The 17,687-nt window shown below is 43.4% G+C and overlaps 2 protein-coding genes across 2 annotated transcripts; both read left to right on the forward strand.

Annotated features, from left to right (window-relative positions):
- Positions 1–3,832: 3,832 nt before the first annotated feature.
- Positions 3,833–17,387, forward strand: LOC115332918 (gastrula zinc finger protein XlCGF49.1; the record flags this gene model as incomplete). The annotated part of the gene is made up of 2 exons (XM_040206738.3): positions 3,833–4,007; positions 14,180–17,387. Coding segments are annotated over 2 exons (804 nt in total), but the record flags the coding sequence as incomplete, so codon positions are not given.
- LOC115317247 (tigger transposable element-derived protein 6-like) lies at positions 8,251–10,318 on the forward strand. Its single transcript, XM_029976841.2, has 2 exons — positions 8,251–9,341; positions 9,954–10,318. Exons 1-2 carry the CDS (start codon positions 8,697–8,699, stop codon positions 10,257–10,259), a joined length of 951 nt encoding a protein of 316 aa, XP_029832701.2. The 5' UTR covers positions 8,251–8,696; the 3' UTR covers positions 10,260–10,318.
- Positions 17,388–17,687: the final 300 nt, after the last annotated feature.

Raw genomic sequence — 17,687 nt, forward strand, 5'->3', positions numbered from 1 at the left:
GGAGGCGAAGTCCTCTGAGGTCTAGATTAAGAAATGATAAGAACAGACTGCAACAGTTACGGAGGTCCACCTTTTTCACGAGACTCGCCCCGCCATCATGTCTCGAATCTGGAATTTGAACAAGGACCTAGGAAGTCACAGCTTGAAGGCACCGTTTTTTATGCCTTTATTCTGTCCTAACGTCAGGCACCTCTGGCGTCACCTGGCACCCCCCGCTTTACTGGTTGCGACCTCGGGGAGTCAATTAGGGCGGGGGGGCTACAAAAGACCTAAGAGCTTTGGATGAAGGATGGCCCAGCTACGCCACCACAAAGAATGACACACTGCTAGGTAAGTCACGTGCGTTCCAACGTCGCCTTTCGATACGTGGCTTGCACAGGACGTCATTTCTGTTGCCCTCCAGAGAAGAGGGGAAGAAGGAGCTCTCCTCTTATCAGGATCCTCCTTTCTGCCTCCGGGATTTGCACAGGCGTCGCCATTCTCCTCCCAGAAGATTATAGAAGATTAACCTGTCACTCAAAATTCTTACAAAAGAAGCTTCCCTCTCCTCCTTTCACTTGGTGTTCAAATGTGTGCGATGTGACGTCAGTGCAAGGAGCCTATAGCGCATGATGCAGTGGAAGAGCCGCTATTTGGTGGCACCAAAATGGCGCACGAATGGAAGAACACTGCGAATAATAAAGGGTGACGCACCAGGTGTCCAACCAAATGTGAAAGGATATTGTATAATTTCACATTACTTCACCACGAGTCCCCCTACCTTTCCTTTTATCAATGTTGTAGTTTTCGAAATAACCTTCAGTAAAGGTGAAGAATAAAAATCAGTGATTCAAAGTTAGGCTTTAATCGTAATCTTGAATCAGACCAGTTTTACTTTGATGATCTAAGCCAACCAGGCTTTCTCACAAAACTATTCCCGAAACAATATTTCTTTTTATTTAGAGTTTGTCTATTATTTGAGGCATTTGATGTGAATTTGTTTTGTATATAAATCAAAGAAATGTAAAACGAGGAAGCTTTATATAAGAGAGAACAGAAGCAAAAATAAGTGCCCTTCTGGGAAAATTGGACCGCTGAGTTTCATTTCTAAGCTTCCATTCTGTTTATTAGCTCCGTGACGTCATTGCAACAAAAGCAGAACGCAAGAGAAAGGAAAAAAGACGTGAAACGTAAGGCCCTATTGCAATAAAGTCAAAACTAGAAAAAAAAATTTCTTACTGAAAAAATTGCGGTGGCTTAGGCTTAGCTCGAGCTGATGCGCACGAAATGAGAGGCGCTATCAAGCGGCCCCGGTGCAACGTCAGACTTGGCTACTGCGCAACGGAGGCGCACAGCTGGGCATGCGGCGGCGCCAGTGCGTCTGCCGCGGCTATGATGTCACTCCTCTGGAATCCGCAGACCGGCGAGGCGGGCGCGGTGGCGGCGGCGCCGCGCGCTCCGCATAATGAGCACGGCTCATTATGAGAGCCACGCGAAACTGCTCAACCTCGGCCAGTGTAGCTAACGCTACAAAACTTTTTCACTTGTTGCTTTCGTTCTAGTATGTCGGGAATCGTAGCAATGAAAACTTGTTGATTAAAATTATTTTACACTCACAGTAATTTCTTCCATACTGTTTTCAGTGATCAGACAAATGATTCAATCTGCTATGTCCAATCTGCCATGTTCAGAAATACATCTACTTGTAAGGAATCACTTCTTTTTTCTAAATTGTTGTGGTTTAGATGTGCATACACACACAATCCCAGAGTAGCGCGTGATTCTGTGTAGGTTCCTTATCACTAATATCTTTGAAATGGGATACACCATAAGTCAGAAAACACATGCCCTCGCCGACATTTCTTGCCAAAGCGCAGTCGAATCGTATTTTGCCCTGACGCTCCTGAGAGTCCTTAATGGAACTTGCTACAATCACGCTTTCATTTGCTAACTCAAAAGAACGTTCCCTGCAGTCTTATCACCCAGCGGTTCCGGTAGAACTGGGGCACAAGCGTTTGACCGCGGTCTGCAGTGCACAGAACATTGGAGTCTGGAGGAGTTATTGAAGCTAAAGCAAGTGTTCGGACGCGCTCGTTTATAATATTGGCATGCAGTGGCGTAGGCAGAGGGGAGGGGGGGGGGGGGGGGGGGGGGTTCGGGGGGGTTGAGCAGCTCCCCCCCCCCCCCCCCCCAAAAAAAAAAGAAAAAAAAATGTCAAATGTCTTGCACGGAGTAAAGGAGGAGCGCAAACTATCTCCAACAGGAATGTTTGTGAGGTAAAAAATGCTAGAATAAATAAAATGGTCAATATCACTTCATTCATGTTCATTTGATGGGATACGGAACTTGATCTCATATATAAAAAAGACGAATATTTGGAAACATTTGGCGGACTATGCTCAGTGAAATACATGATTAAATCAAACTAAAGTAAACATAGTAAAGCGCACACATTGTGATAATGTAAAACAATGTCAGTGATGTAAGGAATATTAAATAAATTGTAAACACAATGGCGCTGTAAGCAACGAGTGGGGCTGCGCTCACGCACACCTTGTGTACTGATCAGACGTCCTTTCGACTGGAAATTGCCGCGAATAAAAGAGTATCTGTGACTAGTTATGTCAGAAAGCAATTTACAGGCTCTCTTAATCATTTTATTTATGCCAAGCGCCAAAATTTTAAGATACAGCCGCCTGCGTTCACGGCAAAGAATATCCAGGATGTCCACCACTTGAACTTCAATGTCGCGGTGAACATTCAAACGCACTAGACCGAGCAGTCGCTCATTCGAAGTGGACGCTCTCAGGTATGTTTTTGAACCGTCGTACTGAAAAGAACGAGCGCTCAGCTTCCGACGTTGTTACGCGCAGAGTCGCCTCCGTACAGAGGGCCACCGCCGGTAGCGCAGACGTGACGGGCACGGGTCGGTGGCGAGAGGGCTAGTAAGTGGAGTGATAGCTCGCGGTGCAGAACCCAGGGATCCTGGGCTCAATCTCCACCCCTGCCGGTTTCGATCTGGATGAGCATCGTAGCGGCATTCGGTCATATATCACTGCGTGGTGCACGTTAAAGACTCCAGGCTAGCAATTGTACTGCACTTGCTAAATTTCTCATCTACAGCTGGGAGACAAGTCGCCCATTGAGGCAGACCAAGTTTTAGGCTGTATAAACATACATACAACCCATTTTTTTTTAAACTCATCTTAAGCTTCGCTCGCTTTTGTCTCGGAAATTACACCGCAACAAAGGAGTATCTTGGCCAGTGGCGTTGCGTGCGAGTGTCATGGAGTCCCACTAGTGCCAGTAAGCTCGTGTAGAGTATAAAAACATTCCAACTGAATATTGTTGCACAGCCCTTTTAATGGCGAGTCCGTTAGAAATTGAACCATCCGCTCAAAACGTTTCCCGTCGCATTCCTGGTGCGCTTTTTTCCGCGGACGTCACAAAGAAACCGAAACTGAAGCCGTCATGCATACCGTACATACAACAAAAACAACGTTTTTTTGTAACACCAATGTAAACCATAAAGAATCCAATTTTTTACTGGAATTTTATATAAGGATTATAAAGCACTGAATATTAATTTAATAGCAAAAACTATCCCACCAGCAACGTTGCCCACCAGGGATACCAGTATAAGTGAAGTCATTATCATCCAATCCAATCCAGTGGAACTTCTGGTGGCTTCGGTCTTGGGTGTTGGTGTTTGTTGCCTCCTCTGGATAAGGTTTGATCGTCTCTGTATCATCTGGACATCGACTGGGTCAATCATCCAAACTGGTCTTAACTGCAACTTCGTGTCAACGTTGAATGATAGCGCGACTTCCCGAAATTTGAGTGTGTCGCCTGATGTTCAGAAACTGCTGCGTGTGTGCTTTTCCCCCGACATGTTGGCCCGGGTGCTTTATCATTCAATTTGGCTGTTCTAAACGCTAGGCAGTTCCTTTCTGCTCGTGTGCACAAGACAGTTCGCACCGTGCGCCGGACTCTGCTTCATTCGGCTGCAACAGTCGTATCGACCGTGGGTGAGTGAGGGAACCACAGGCCTCGTCTACGCATACTTATTGCCGACAAGGCGCCGTGAAAAAAAAAAAAAAAATCTCCAGGTGATCGACATCAATCCTCAGTCCTTAACTGGGGCAGGGTAAATGCCCTTCGTTTGTTTTGCACTTAAATTATGAAAATTCTACTTTGTCTTGCCGACCTCTGTCGCTTTGGGCAGGTACTGGCGTCGTTTCCTTGAAGTCTTGCTACAAGGCGACCCGTCCCCGTAAACGACTGTTTCGAAATTTTTTGGGCAGTTTGAATTCCTGGCACTTGCAGTGTTTCTGTTGGAAATCACGAAGTGATCAGTTCATGGTCTCTGGAAGCCTCAGTGTGCATCATCGGCAGATTTTGAGTTGGTGTGGTCAGGAAAGAAAGACTAAAAAATTAAATTACAGACCCCTGTCTGCGCCTGGGTTAGCACTGCAGTATTAAAGCCAATTTAAGATGAATGAATAAGGTAAATGTAGCAACTACTTTGTTTTGAAGCCACTTCGAAGATAAAATATATATATATAGCTAGTGGGACCTAAGCCACAGAAGAGGCCCTGTCCTTGTCTTGCTTTTGTTTTCATTCCGGTTGTTTCGAGCCTGTCTTTGTACCTGGTTGTTTTGATGGGAGTTCTGGTGCAACTATGCAGACTGCTCTTTATTCCTGTTTTTCAGAGGGGCCCCGGCCTTTCTTTTTTGATGCTCCAAAGTAATGCGAAAAATAGAGTTTCTCCCTTGCATGAAAAATGGAAAGTCCATTAACCACTTGTAGAGCACGACCACTACCGTCTCCGGAATGAAGCAAGTCTTGGTGAGGATTCTTGCTCTGGAGGTAACGACGTTGGTGTGCTGACTCTGTCTTACTCTGGAGAAGTTGCAATCATGGTGGGGTTTGTAGAGACTGTCTCCGAGCCACCCCTAACAGTTATTTGTTTGGTTGTACGAAGTATTAGAATATGTGTTTCTTTAATCATAAAATCATGTTTTGTTTTGTTTTGTTTTTTTTTGTTTCTGTTATTTGTAATAATGGAGATGCGAGGCAAACTGCTAATTGCCCTTAAAGGGTAACTGCATAGAAAAAAAAGTGTGTTTTTAAACAACCTAATTGAGACAAGCATGTCACAAAACAATTTCTCCGACAAAAACAAACTTTTTTAGGGCAATATTTATTGCACGGAACTGATTTTAGTTTGCGGCTATTTCGTCCGTTTTAAATCACGCGCCACAAAAAGTTGGTATTATACGTCACGGAGTGGCAGGGCCGGATGCAGGAATTTCCTGAGGGGGGGGGGAACAGGTGTTGGTCGGCGTACCATTTGTTTAGGAAACACCTCCCCCTTTCCCTCGTTTCACGCCCTAAATTTTACACATGCAGGAATCAAGAGGGGGGTCAGGACATCCGGACCCCCTCTCTAAATCCGCCCCTGCGGAGTGGCTGCTCCGCACGCGTCGAAAGAGCAGGAGTTTCAAATGTGGAGAGGTTGTGACTGCGACTAAATTGCGTCCTGTGGCGTAAATATTGCTAAAAAAAATTTTTCTTTCGCGGAAGGTTCGTTTTGAGACATGCTTGTCCCAGTAAGGCTGTTTAAAAAAACACTTTTTTTTTTCTTTTGCAGTTACCCTTTAAATATGCTCTGTGTTGTCATTGCATGCAACAAAAAAGAAAGTTTTTTTTCTTAAACATATTTAGTTCATGGCTTTTTTTTTTTTTGGATGACTTGGTTTAATTCAGGTTTTGTGTCGGAGAATTAGAAGTTGTATTTCGGCATCTACGATCTAGGATCCAAAAGTTCTTGGATTGGGCCCGTAAGTCCAGATTGTCAGAGATACGAAACTGGAAAACAAACACCTTCAAAATATCCCCCCCCCCCCCCCCCCCCCCTTTACTGTAAAAACAGATTACTCCCAGAGGGTGTAGATAATGTCCAAGCATTTCTGAGACCCATTCTTTACGATGTCTTTCAGTTCAACCAGTGATGTGTTTTTGGCTTTTTCTGTGCTTCATATCCAACAATTTTGATGTTTGCAGCCAACGTTGGGAAACAGTTAAATGTTAGAGAAGAGAGGTCATGTGAGTTACGGTGGGTATGCTAAGAAGACCATTCTTGTGTTTTTATAAAGTCTGAAGCCGGAAGCAACTGGCTGCCCGCTACGCTTATGGTCTTCGACCTCTCCCCTGCCATCCCTCAGTTGCTGAGGCCATTCGAAGTCTTTTGAATGTAAGCCTCCCTCAATGTGTTGTAGATATTCATAGGACTTCTGCCCATCTGATTCCAGAACTTAACGTTAGCACACTGCTCAGCGAACACAATTTTTCCCGAATCGCCGAGCAGGACACACTTTGCTCGCAATACCAGTATGTACAGCTAGCTACTGCGTGACCTACTTGGAGGATCCCGCACTTCAGTATGGGGGGATTATCTCTTAATACAATGGACAGATGACCGTGTGCCTTCTACCCATAAACATTGACAAATAAGCCCAGCCCCAGAAACTTGGGAAACTGCCTTATACATTGCTTCCCGGTGGTGTTTGTACAGACCTCGGCAAAGAGAACTACTATTGTATGGTGGCTAGTTTCGAAGTGATTGTAAACATGAAACATGATTGCATCCCTTTTGCCGGGCTATTTTGGCAAACAGATTGTATGTTGCTGGACCTCATACAAGCGAGCCATAATTTTGGTATATTATGTTTTATTGCAAATTAAGCTTTTACTTAAAGATTCCCTAGTAATTCTTAATATGATCAGTGCACAGGAACATAATGGTCTGTGGCATTAGGAAGTTATCAATAGACCTTATACAAAATTGCTTGGTGGTCTGACAACACTGACAGCATTGCCATTTTAATGTTGGTGAGCGTCGTCGGTACCGAAGCACGGTGGAGACATTGGAAACAACCCTACGGGCAGTGTGGGATGGTACAGCAGCGTGCACAGGCCTTTGAGAATTTCTTCATACAGTTGCAGTAGGTTCTTTAAACTGTTCGTACATATTCCCCGATCAGAAGGCAGAAAACGCATCTGCTGCGCCATCACACGCTGCCCGTACTATTGTCTCCGATGCCTCCACCGTGCTTCGGTACTGATGACGCTTGCCAACATTAAAATGGCGACGCTTTCAGTGTTGTCAGACCACCAAGCAATTTCATGTAAGGCCTATTCTCAAAATATACATAATTCAAAGTTTATGCACCATCCTCCTCAACTTGGAGTTTAAGCATCACCGCCAAAAGCTTCATAAAATTTGTGAAGAGTGTACATGGGGACAAACATAATTTCACTGTGATAAAACCTAATATGTTCAAGTTGTCTTGTTTAGGGCCATGACCATTCCTATTTTAATTCAAAATTACAAATTAAAGGGACACTGACACCCCCAAAAAAGTTTATTTACATTTTTGCCAGGCAATTCATTATAGTGTAGAAGACTTCCCAATCAATATTATGCAGCAGCGTCACATTTGGGCCACCCCTGCTCTGTGGTGACATTCAAACCCATTTTCTTTTTATGTTTTCATGTAATTTTGGGGCACCTTCACACTTTTTGCTCAAGAATTTCTGCTCTTAATATAGACCTATTTTGAAAAATGTATAGATTATGTGCGACCGCCATTAGTTGGTCATGCAATGTGAGCACGCATTGGACCCGAGCGCTTCATCAGCATTCAAAGTGTACTCGGATCGAAATACACTCCGCACGAGTGCTGCGTCAGTGTTCGGCGCAAACTTGGAATCAATCGCGGACTCCACGCTGAAAGCGATGTGACCAACTAATGCCGGCTGCGCATAATCTATGCATCATTTCACAATTCCGGAAAGGATCGATTGTCCTATCTCAAGTGTACTTTAGAATAAGTAGAACGAAACTATCTGGTTCTGGTTAAAATGCATGTTTTATATTTGTGAAAACTTTGGGAAACATTTGTTAGCTCCTTGAAATGGCATTTCTGCAATTTTAAATAAGTTTTAAATTAAAGAAGTGTTGCACACATTAATTTTGTTGTTCATTGCACTCAGTATTTTAAAAGGAGTGAATTAGTTTATTTTACTAGGCTTTTCTAAGTGTGTTGCCATGCTTCACATGGGCACAAGAGCATGTTTTTTTTTCTGCATGTACATTGCATCGAGAACCTAAAATAATGAGCTATATCAAATCTAACTCCAGATTTACAAAGAGAAGATTAAGCACCATAAACTGTAAAAAGTTTATTTCAATACAGTGTAATCCACTTATAACGATACCAGATATAACGATATATCGCTTATAGCGATCAAATTTTTTAGATTTGTCAATTCTCCCATCGCCCCTATGTAAAAATAAACCATATATAACGATAGAATTATCGGCGACATATCGGATACAACGATAGAATTCTGGCCGCCCGGAAGGTGCTTATCACGAAAAATTTGCCTGGAAATTTGAGAAAAATTAAAATACTTGAAGCGAACGACATGAAAACTAGTAAAAATATCAAAAACCGGTCGGCGTGGAAAGATCCGCTAGGTGACGCGAGGCGCCGCCCGATTTAAAAAGTTCAGCCTCATCCTTCGGAACTAAGTGCTATCGTCATCGCAATCGCTGAAGGGAGGAGAGAAAGAGCTTGCTTGGCCGCCGCCGCGCAACGCTTCCTAGTTTTCCCCCGTTTCCGCACGTTCGTACGTTCGTGAGGTAAAAATGGCGCCGACTAAGCGCAAAGCGATATCTCTGGAGGTGAAGCAGCGAATTCACCGGGATTTCCGACAAGGATTCAAGGTTGGTAGCCTCGCAAAAAGATACGAGCTGTCTCAATCAACGATTTCTACAATCATCAAGGCTGGAGATGTCTTGAAGAAGGCTGGCACCAGCGGTCACGACGACCAGCGAAAGCGGGTTAGGGATCCTTTGTACGGCGACGTTGAAGACTCCCTGTACCAGTGGTTCTTGACCACTCGCAACCGGAACGTGCCCATAAGTGGACCTATTCTTGCCGCAAAGGCGAAGAAATTTGCTTCCCTTCTGGGACGGGAAAACTTCGAACCCGGCGGAGGATGGATTCAGCGGTTCAAGGATCGCCACGGCATCGTTTATAAAAACGTCGTCGGGGAGGCTGCCTCGCTGGACGTAAATGCGAAAGACGAATGGCTGGCGACGAAATTACCCGAGCTGTTGGAGCGCTTCCAAGAAAGTGACATTTTCAACGGCGATGAAACAGCACTCTTTTATGAGATGCTGCCTACAAAGACGCACGCGCTGAAAGGTGACCCGTGCGTTGGTGGCAAACATAGCAAGGTCCGGGTGACGGTGTTTGTGTGCGCAAACATGGACGGTACCGAGCGTCTCAAGCCCTTTGTGATCGGGAAATCGAAAAGGCCTCACTGCTTTAGGAATCAATGCATTCCAGTCCGCTATCGAAATAACAAGAAAGCGTGGATGACGCGAGATCTCTTTGAGGAATGGCTCCTCGAGTTTGACGGCGCTATGGAGAAGCAGAAGAGGAAAGTGGTGCTGCTCCTCGACAACTGCAGCGCACACAACGTCAGCCCGAAGCTAACGTCCGTTGAGGTAATGTTTCTGCCTCCGAACACCACGGCAGGTCTGCAGCCCATGGATGCCGGCGTAATCGCCAATTTCAAGGCCCTCTACAGACGTCGCATGCTGGAATGGCTCATCATGAAACTAGACTGCTCAGGATTGTCTCAATACGCCGGCGGACCTCCTGACCTGAAGGTGAGCTTGTTAGAAGCGGTGCGGTTCGTGCATGGTGCGTGGTATGAGGTGAAGCAGGTTACACTCAAGAACTGTTTTAAAAAGGCAGGCTTTGTGCGCCACAACGCCACGGTCTCGGAAGAGACAAATGACTTGCTCATCGAACCTGCCGATGTGGGTGAACTTTGGGACCACATAGCAGCTTCCGAGGAGAACATCGGCGGAGCTCTCTTGGGAGACTTTTTGAACGCGGACAACGCTGCCGCTTCATGCGAGGAGTCTACTGATGAGGCCATTGCCGAGGAACAGCAATCGCGACGAAAAATCACATCGAGCGACTGCGAAAGTAGTGACGACGACGGCGGCGACGAGAACACCCCGCCTCCAATGTCTTCACAAAATGCCCTGCTCTCCATCCAGTCGCTGGTCGGTTTTGTGCACGCAAAAGGACTGCCGCCAGCGTACGCGCAACAACTGGAAGCAATGCACACGGCAATTGTCAAACTTCAGCTCAAGCAAGCGCAAATTTCCGACTTTTTTAAGCATGCTTAAATTATTTTATAGTCATTTTCGTACCTTTTAATAAAGCCTTCGGTTTTCTTTGCCTCGGCTCGCGTTGTACGACCTGATTCACTCATCGCCCGTAAGTAACTTCTCTTTGTGTTTTTTTTTTGTCGGTCCAGATATAACGATAATCGGCTATAACGATTGGATTTTGCGGTTTTCTCAATATCGTTATAAGTGGACTGCACTGTATTGTAATAAAAGAAAGAAAAATTTCCCCTGGTGCATGTTTCCTTAACAACCTTACGTAGCAATACGCTAGTGGTTGTGCACAGTAAGCCCCCAAAGAAGGCACTTGTAAAATATGTCTCTAACAGGGCAACTTGCATCCGCAAACAAACCATGAGTGACCTGGCATGCATTCCAGGTGATTTCATGGGGCACAAGTTTACATTGGTTTGGCTGATACGGGAAAATTTCTCGATTTGTACTTTTGTTTATAGAAGTACCATGTGGCAAGTTGCTTTCCTCTTTGCCGCAATTGTAGCCTGCTTTTTTTTTCTCCTGTTGTAGCTTCTAGACATCCTGAACATAGTGACACATTAATAAATTCCCAATTTTTATTTGCAGGTCAATCTCTCTTCCATTGTCCTGGACCAATTGCAGCGAATCCGCACATTGCTACTTCATAGAACGGACCGCCCACCAGTCAAGCCAACTTCCGGCGGCTTGATTTTTCACATAGAATGTTTATTCACATAGATACGACATACTTGGATTACATTGGATGCTGCCGTGCTTTGGCCAGTTGTGTCCAGTTTATTGTCCGTTTTCTCCACCCCAAATAGCTGACCCACCTGATCCAATCCACCAATGTCACATCTCTGCAAACAAAACCACTGTTGTGCAGTAGCCCTCTAAAGGACTTCCCCTAAATAACTTCCCCTTAAGGACTTTTCCTAAAGGACTGCAGCTTTTTTCAGCAACCTCAGATAGTACCCTTCTAGTTGAACATTCCCATTAGGTTCCAAGTGGAATTTTCTATTGGTACCAATTGGGTTTTTGGACAACCAATTGGTCACTGCCAATTGGAACCAACGGACCACCATTTGGAACCCACTTAGGTTTCAGCTATACTCAGTGACAGGTCAAGAACAAAGTAAAAGCTCCCACTTCTTTCCACTTTAGTAGAGCGAACCCTGAAGAGGAGGCGACCTCCTCTTTACCGTTTGCTCCACTAAAGTGGAAAGGGGCGGGTGGAGCTTCCACTTTGTTCTTGACCTGTCACTCACTATAGAGAAATAATTCCAGTTGGTGAGACCCCTTGGCCAGCATGTTTCCAGTTGGAACCCACTAAAACCGATTGGTTCCAGTTAAAACCAGTTGGAATTCCAAATATGTTTAATTGGAATTTTCATCCGGGCTGTCATTTTTTTATTATATTAAGGGGTACAGCCATACTACACCAGTCCCTCTAACAGAAAATATGCCAAGCTTTTTTACATTGCCTCCAATCATTTTTTTTTTCTTTTCATTTTGTGTTGCCAGTGTACAAAATGGTTCTGTATATTCAGTGATGATGCTATTTGTTCTGTTCAGGCTTTTCCGGCTTTACCACTTTTGGGTTTAAATGTTCTGTAATAGGTGGGACCTGACTATCACTGGAGCGCTTTTTGCTCTGTTACATATTCTTGGACATTGCCCTGGGCTTGGTTTGCTGAAAATGGCCTTAAATGTGGACAGTGTTCTGTGTCGTTGCATTCAGATCTACCATGCTTGTCTATTCAGCCTCTTTTAAACCTTGTGCTAAAATCTGTTGCCGCTGTCTTAAAGAAAATCTAGGGAATACACCCCTACGGAATCCATACAATAGGGAGGGCATCTCCACCAGCCAACTTTTGGCACGACTAGTTCTTCGCAACCATCCCTCTTGCCACCAATGTGACAGCATTAGGATTGTGTGTGGCCAGAGCATGGAAAATTACACACAACTGTTTTCTCCCTGAAACCCAACTGCCAACTAGACCCAGTCCGCTAGAGCAGTGTTCATGTGTATGAAGCCAGTTTGAAAGTGCTGCATTAAAATCGTTGCATTTTCTTTTAGCAGAGAGGCCTGTCACTTTCAACACAGGATCCACCAATATGTTTTAGTTGTGTATAACATGTTTCAGTGAGGCTGCAAGCACTATTTCATTGCCAGCTTACTAGTTAGACGACGGGGGAGTGGGTATAGGAATTGCTGATTTTGAGTATTCATCAAGCATGAAATAGAAAAGCTAGCCTGAGTTTTAATTAGTCTTAGAGCCGCCTCGGAGAGAGCGCTGGCCTACGGATCCCCATGTGGCGGGTTTGAATCCCAGCCGAGGTGCCCGCAATCTGACGGAGGCTTATTGCAGAGGAGGCGCCGTGTAACCGAGCTTTCGGTTGCACCTCAAAAGATCCCCTGGTGATCCAAATTAATCCTCAGTCCTCCGCTGGGGCGTGCCAGATGCCCGTCGGTTTGGCACATAAAACCCCCATATTTACTGACTTTTATTTAGCCTTAGTGTGGAGAAGATGTTACACACCTAAAGCAATCTATGTATGGAATCTGCTGACCTTAGAGGGGCACTGACAAAGGTCGTATTTGAATTTTGTTGTCAAAAACAATGCAGGTTGTAGTCAGACATGCAAAAAAAAAATACCGGAAAGCAAAAAAAATTTATTGTGCGCCCTTCTCTCTCGCTTTTCACCTCCTCGCTTTTTTTTATTCGTGGCATAATTGATTATGAAATGTAGAAGCTCTGTAAGCGACATTTCCACAATATTTATCAACGGCATTCATAAAACATGTTTTTTAACGCAATTGCAAACGCGCTGTGGCCCATCTTTTTGAAATACCGATAATCAGAGTCTTGAGTGATGTCGCCCCACGTCTTTTTCTCCTCTGTCAGAAAACATGGCGGCGCTCAACGTATGTAGCACTGAGAATGATCCGCGAGTCGGGGCATCGGACAAAGTTATCTTTTTTTAGGTGTTTGACGATCTCTCAGACTTCGAAAAGAAAATCGTCAAACGATCAAAACAACTGGATTTGGTGTCTGTGTACTGTAGCTTTGGTCGCGACTCCGCTGTGGCAGCCTTTTACGCAGCACCGGCGCAATGTGGCCCCTAAAGTCACTCACAAAAGTCGACTGTGCGTTCTCTTCGAGCTCATACGGTTTCAAAGAATTTGAGATTGCTGAAACTTCAAACTCGAAAGTGAAGCGTTGTCTGCTCACAGCGAGGGGCGGCACGCACAAAGCGGTTGATCACGGGACAAGGACGAACATGACTCGGGCGTGAGAGAAACTCGAGTTGCAGGGCGACATAATCTTTGATGTTACTGCACTGGCGTGGATCGTGCGGGAACCTCAAATTTGGATTTTGGGAATTGTTTCTTTACTTCACAAGTGCTGAGTTCCCAAGTTTCGAATTAGAGGGTAATGTCCAGGCATCGTTTTCTATCATTTTGGATAATAAAAAAACTATATGATTTTGACCTGTCAGTGCCCCTTTAAAGAGATGCTGAACTCACACAAAACAATTCTTAAGTACCCGGATTGAGTATGTACATCAGGAAATGTACTTTTCCTGAAAATATATAAATGCAGTATTGATGTTGCAAGACACATTTGGAGTTCGGAACAATTTTGTAACGTGGTTTGCTTTCGAGGCGTTGACCCTGAAACAAAAGCACCTAACTCAAAAATGAGTCTGGTAAAATAAATATATGCTAAATGTTTTTGTTTGTTTTTTCGAAGTCTATTTTGTGACAGATGTGTCCTATCCAGGCACTAAGAACAATGTTTTTTGTGGAGTGTGGCACCCATTTAGTGAACAACCACCTCCCACTACACCTGTGTTGACACTCAAATAGACTTTGGTCTTCAAGCTGCTACTCTTGGTAAAAGAAACGCCTGTTGAAGACAATGTCTTGTTTCTCGCAGTGTCTGTCACGAAAGCCATTAAAGTCAAAGAAGAGGCTCCTGGCTGTGAAGACGTCAAGGGCAAACACGCTTCTGAGAATGATTCGTTCACCGTGGGGCAGCCGATGGCACACCCGCACCACGAGAAGAAGTATGAGTGCCGGTTCTGCCCTTTCTCCAGCTGTCAAAGTGCGGGCATCAAGAAGCATGAAAGAACGCACACGGGCGAGAAGCCCTTCAGCTGCCGCATCTGCCACAGAGTGTTTGCACTGAAGGGTAACCTGCAGGTTCACGAGAGAATTCACACAGGTGAAAAGCCGTTCAGGTGCCAGACTTGCCAGAAGGCATTTTCACACAAAAATAGCCTGCAGGCTCACGTGAGGCTTCATACGGGGGAAAGGCCGTTTAAGTGCCAGACTTGCCACATGGCATTTGTGGCAAGCAGTGACTTGAAGCGTCACATAAGAGTCCACACGCGTGAAAAACCATACAAGTGCGGAACGTGTGGGGCCGCGTTTATCCGGCGGCGCCAGTTGAGGTGTCACGAGGTACTTCACGGTGGAGACCCACCATTCCATTGCAAGCAGTGTGGCGAAAAATTTGTGCAGCAAGCTTATTTAAATGCTCATCAAAAGGAGCATCATCCGTGAGGGACATCCGTCATGTAGTAAAGGGAAGTGTAGCTTGGCTTATTTGTAGTGTCGTTTTACCCTTTTATTCAAGACCATCTTGGTTGGACCACCTGTAACTGATTGTTTCATAAATCATCTATTACCTGCCAGTACTGGCTGCCTTTTAACACTATAAAAGTCAGAACTGCAAAGGGAACCATCACTAATAGAGAACCATTAAGTCACCATTGTAATGAGCATATACCATATTTTCCAATATGTAAATCACATCTGTGCATTAGTCACGCTGAGCTATAAACGGCTGTTTACATTCAAACTTTGGTATATAGGCCGCACCTTTGTACAAGTCACACCTTATATTTGTATGACAATAATAATAATAATGTTTATTCCCACGTTTAATGGTGGAGCAAAGGGTAAGAACCTCAGTGGAGGCTTGACTAGCCCTTAGCACTATACATTGGCTTAGCAGCTAAAAAAAAAAAAAATTATTACATGGTAACAATATCAAATACATGCACTGCTGTTTCAAACACGAAATAAGAAAAATACGGGAATACATGTTATCTAACAGAGATCACTAGCATACACAAAAAGTTGAAGTGAGTTGCCGAAGTTGCTAGTACAGAAAAAACAATCGCAGGGCCTTGTAAAAGATAATCTCTAAGCCATGTTTTTTTTCTATAAGGAAGTTTAACAGTTTAGGCATAATATAATGTAGCATTTGAGTACCATATTTAGTATGACAAGGAATGACAATTCAATATTCCATGTGTCTAGTAAAGTAGACGAGTTGATTTGGTGTCAATACCGCAAGGTTTGAGAGTAATCTATAGTGTTTTTTTTTGTTTCTAGTTTTAAACTCTGTCATAATTTGTATTCATTGAGGTCAGACATTTTTAACACTTTAAAATTCTCAAACAGACTATCTGTATGAAAATCATAAGGCACATTAGATTTTATTGTTATAACTTTTTTCAGCAACAAAAATAATTTTGGAAGTTTGTAAACATTGTTTTTACTTTAGACCAAGCTGCAGTAGTGAAGGGGAGAAAAAAATAAATAAAGAATTGTAAATTAATAGCTTCACATTGACTGGGAGTGTTTTACTGTTACAAAATGTTAGTCCTGTAATGCTTGATTGGCACGGCAAAGATGAATTGAAAAGCCCGCATATGTCAACAAATCGTATGAGAAATATGACCACTGTGGCAATTTTTCATAGTTGAGGCCCCTAGTTTTAGAAAATATTCCATATAAGTTGCATCCTTGTAAAAATGCACTGACGGAAATTTTTTAAAAACAAAAAGTGACTTGCACTAGGAAATACGGTAGGTGCATTTTTGTTCTGCCATGCCCCAGAGTGCTTTATTTTCTACCATTCCTGGATACTTCTGGCTGAACACATTTCGTGACACTGCACTCAAGCAGCTGGGCACGTGCTGAAGCAAATGTAGAGCATGAGATGAAACCAGAAAGTTTCCATAAAATATTTTAAAACCAGATATATATTTGTGCAGTAGGTGGTCTTCAACCAGCTCTCACAACAACTCCTTCATCATAATGTAATTGAAATAACAATATTATTTGATTATGTGAACCAAGCTCTGCCATCTAAAATTCATTCACCTATGTAAATGATTATCCTTGTAAGTATGCTTATTATGCATTTGTGTTGTATTTCTTGCATTAGTTTTTATCTTTCATTAGCTTTTTGTATCTTGATGTAACCTTTTGTGTTTGTTTTGCATGCTACACAGCAGATCAGCAGAGGTTTGTGTTCATGAAAAAAAAGAAAGTAAATATTGTCTTAGTATTCCTTAGTAATCTTTCATTTGTGGCATAAACCTCCTTCCAGCATAGGAATGTGCTAAGACGAGTTAAGAAAGAACTATGACAAGCAAACATTTATGCTTGGAATTGAAATTGTAAAATCTTATATGCAAAATCACAGATCTTGTTTTATAGTTTCCAATTATTGACACCTTTTGTTTTGTTCAAGTATGGTTAAGGTATGCTTATCATTATTGTTTTTTCACTTTGCAGAGCAATGCATTGTCTGTGTTTTGTGAGGTAACTACTAAATTCTGAACAAGTGGCTTCTATCAAGACCATTAATTTCAGTATGCATTGATTACCATCATACCATTTAGTCCTGTCAAACAAAACATTTGTCATGCTCTTTTTATTCACAGCTCTTCTGTAACGTGGAATCACTTGGCTAGAGCCAAATCTTTGTTAACTCGAGTTTTTGAGCTGATGGGTCTGAGTTGTTTTTGGTAAAGTGTTGTACAGTTGTTCTTTGTTCTTGTTATGTTGCCATGGTCTTTGTTTTTATTTTTATTCTTATGTGCCTTACCACAGTACTCTGTAATGTTTTTGGACCTGAAGGTAACTAAATAAATAAACACAAGGAGAAAGTGAAAGTGCCAGACAAATACAACCCTGCATATCTTCAGTTCTTTTACTTTGTCGCTGTGTATTTTTTTTTTTTTTGCTTACTGAATAAATTAACAAACACAAGGAGAGAATGGAAGTGCCAAAAAGATACAAACCTGCATTTGTCCAGTTTTACTCTGTCCTTGCGTTGTTTTTCATTGGAACTCCATGCATCACTTAGTTCAATTCTATAGCTGCTGCGACCTAATAATACGGCATCAATATCACCTTTCTCTCTATGATAGCTCTCTTTCCAAAGGAGAACCACAATCAGGTTCTGCATAGAAGACAGCATACCAGCCATGTCAATTGCACCACGGTGAATAAGGTACTGCACGGTCACGCCTCCAGAACGTTGTCTTTCGGATTTGCAAAACGTCAAGGGCGCATCAGGATTGGAGGGGCTCGCTTGCCGATTCTTACAGATTTCTGTTGTGACGGGAGGCGAGGTCCTCTGA

This window comes from Ixodes scapularis, unplaced genomic scaffold (genome assembly GCF_016920785.2).
Source record: "Ixodes scapularis isolate PalLabHiFi unplaced genomic scaffold, ASM1692078v2 PGA_scaffold7__128_contigs__length_106722199, whole genome shotgun sequence".
NCBI classification, from domain to species: domain Eukaryota; kingdom Metazoa; phylum Arthropoda; class Arachnida; order Ixodida; family Ixodidae; genus Ixodes; species Ixodes scapularis.

Coding starts and splice junctions, on each gene's coding strand:
- LOC115317247 (XM_029976841.2), top strand. CDS start 8,697: ATGGCGCCGACTAAGCGCAAAGCGATATCTCTGGAGGTGAAGCAGCGA. Junction 9,342..9,953: donor TGGACGGTACCGAGCGTCTC/AAGCCCTTTGTG, acceptor GGAGACTTTTTG/AACGCGGACAACGCTGCCGC.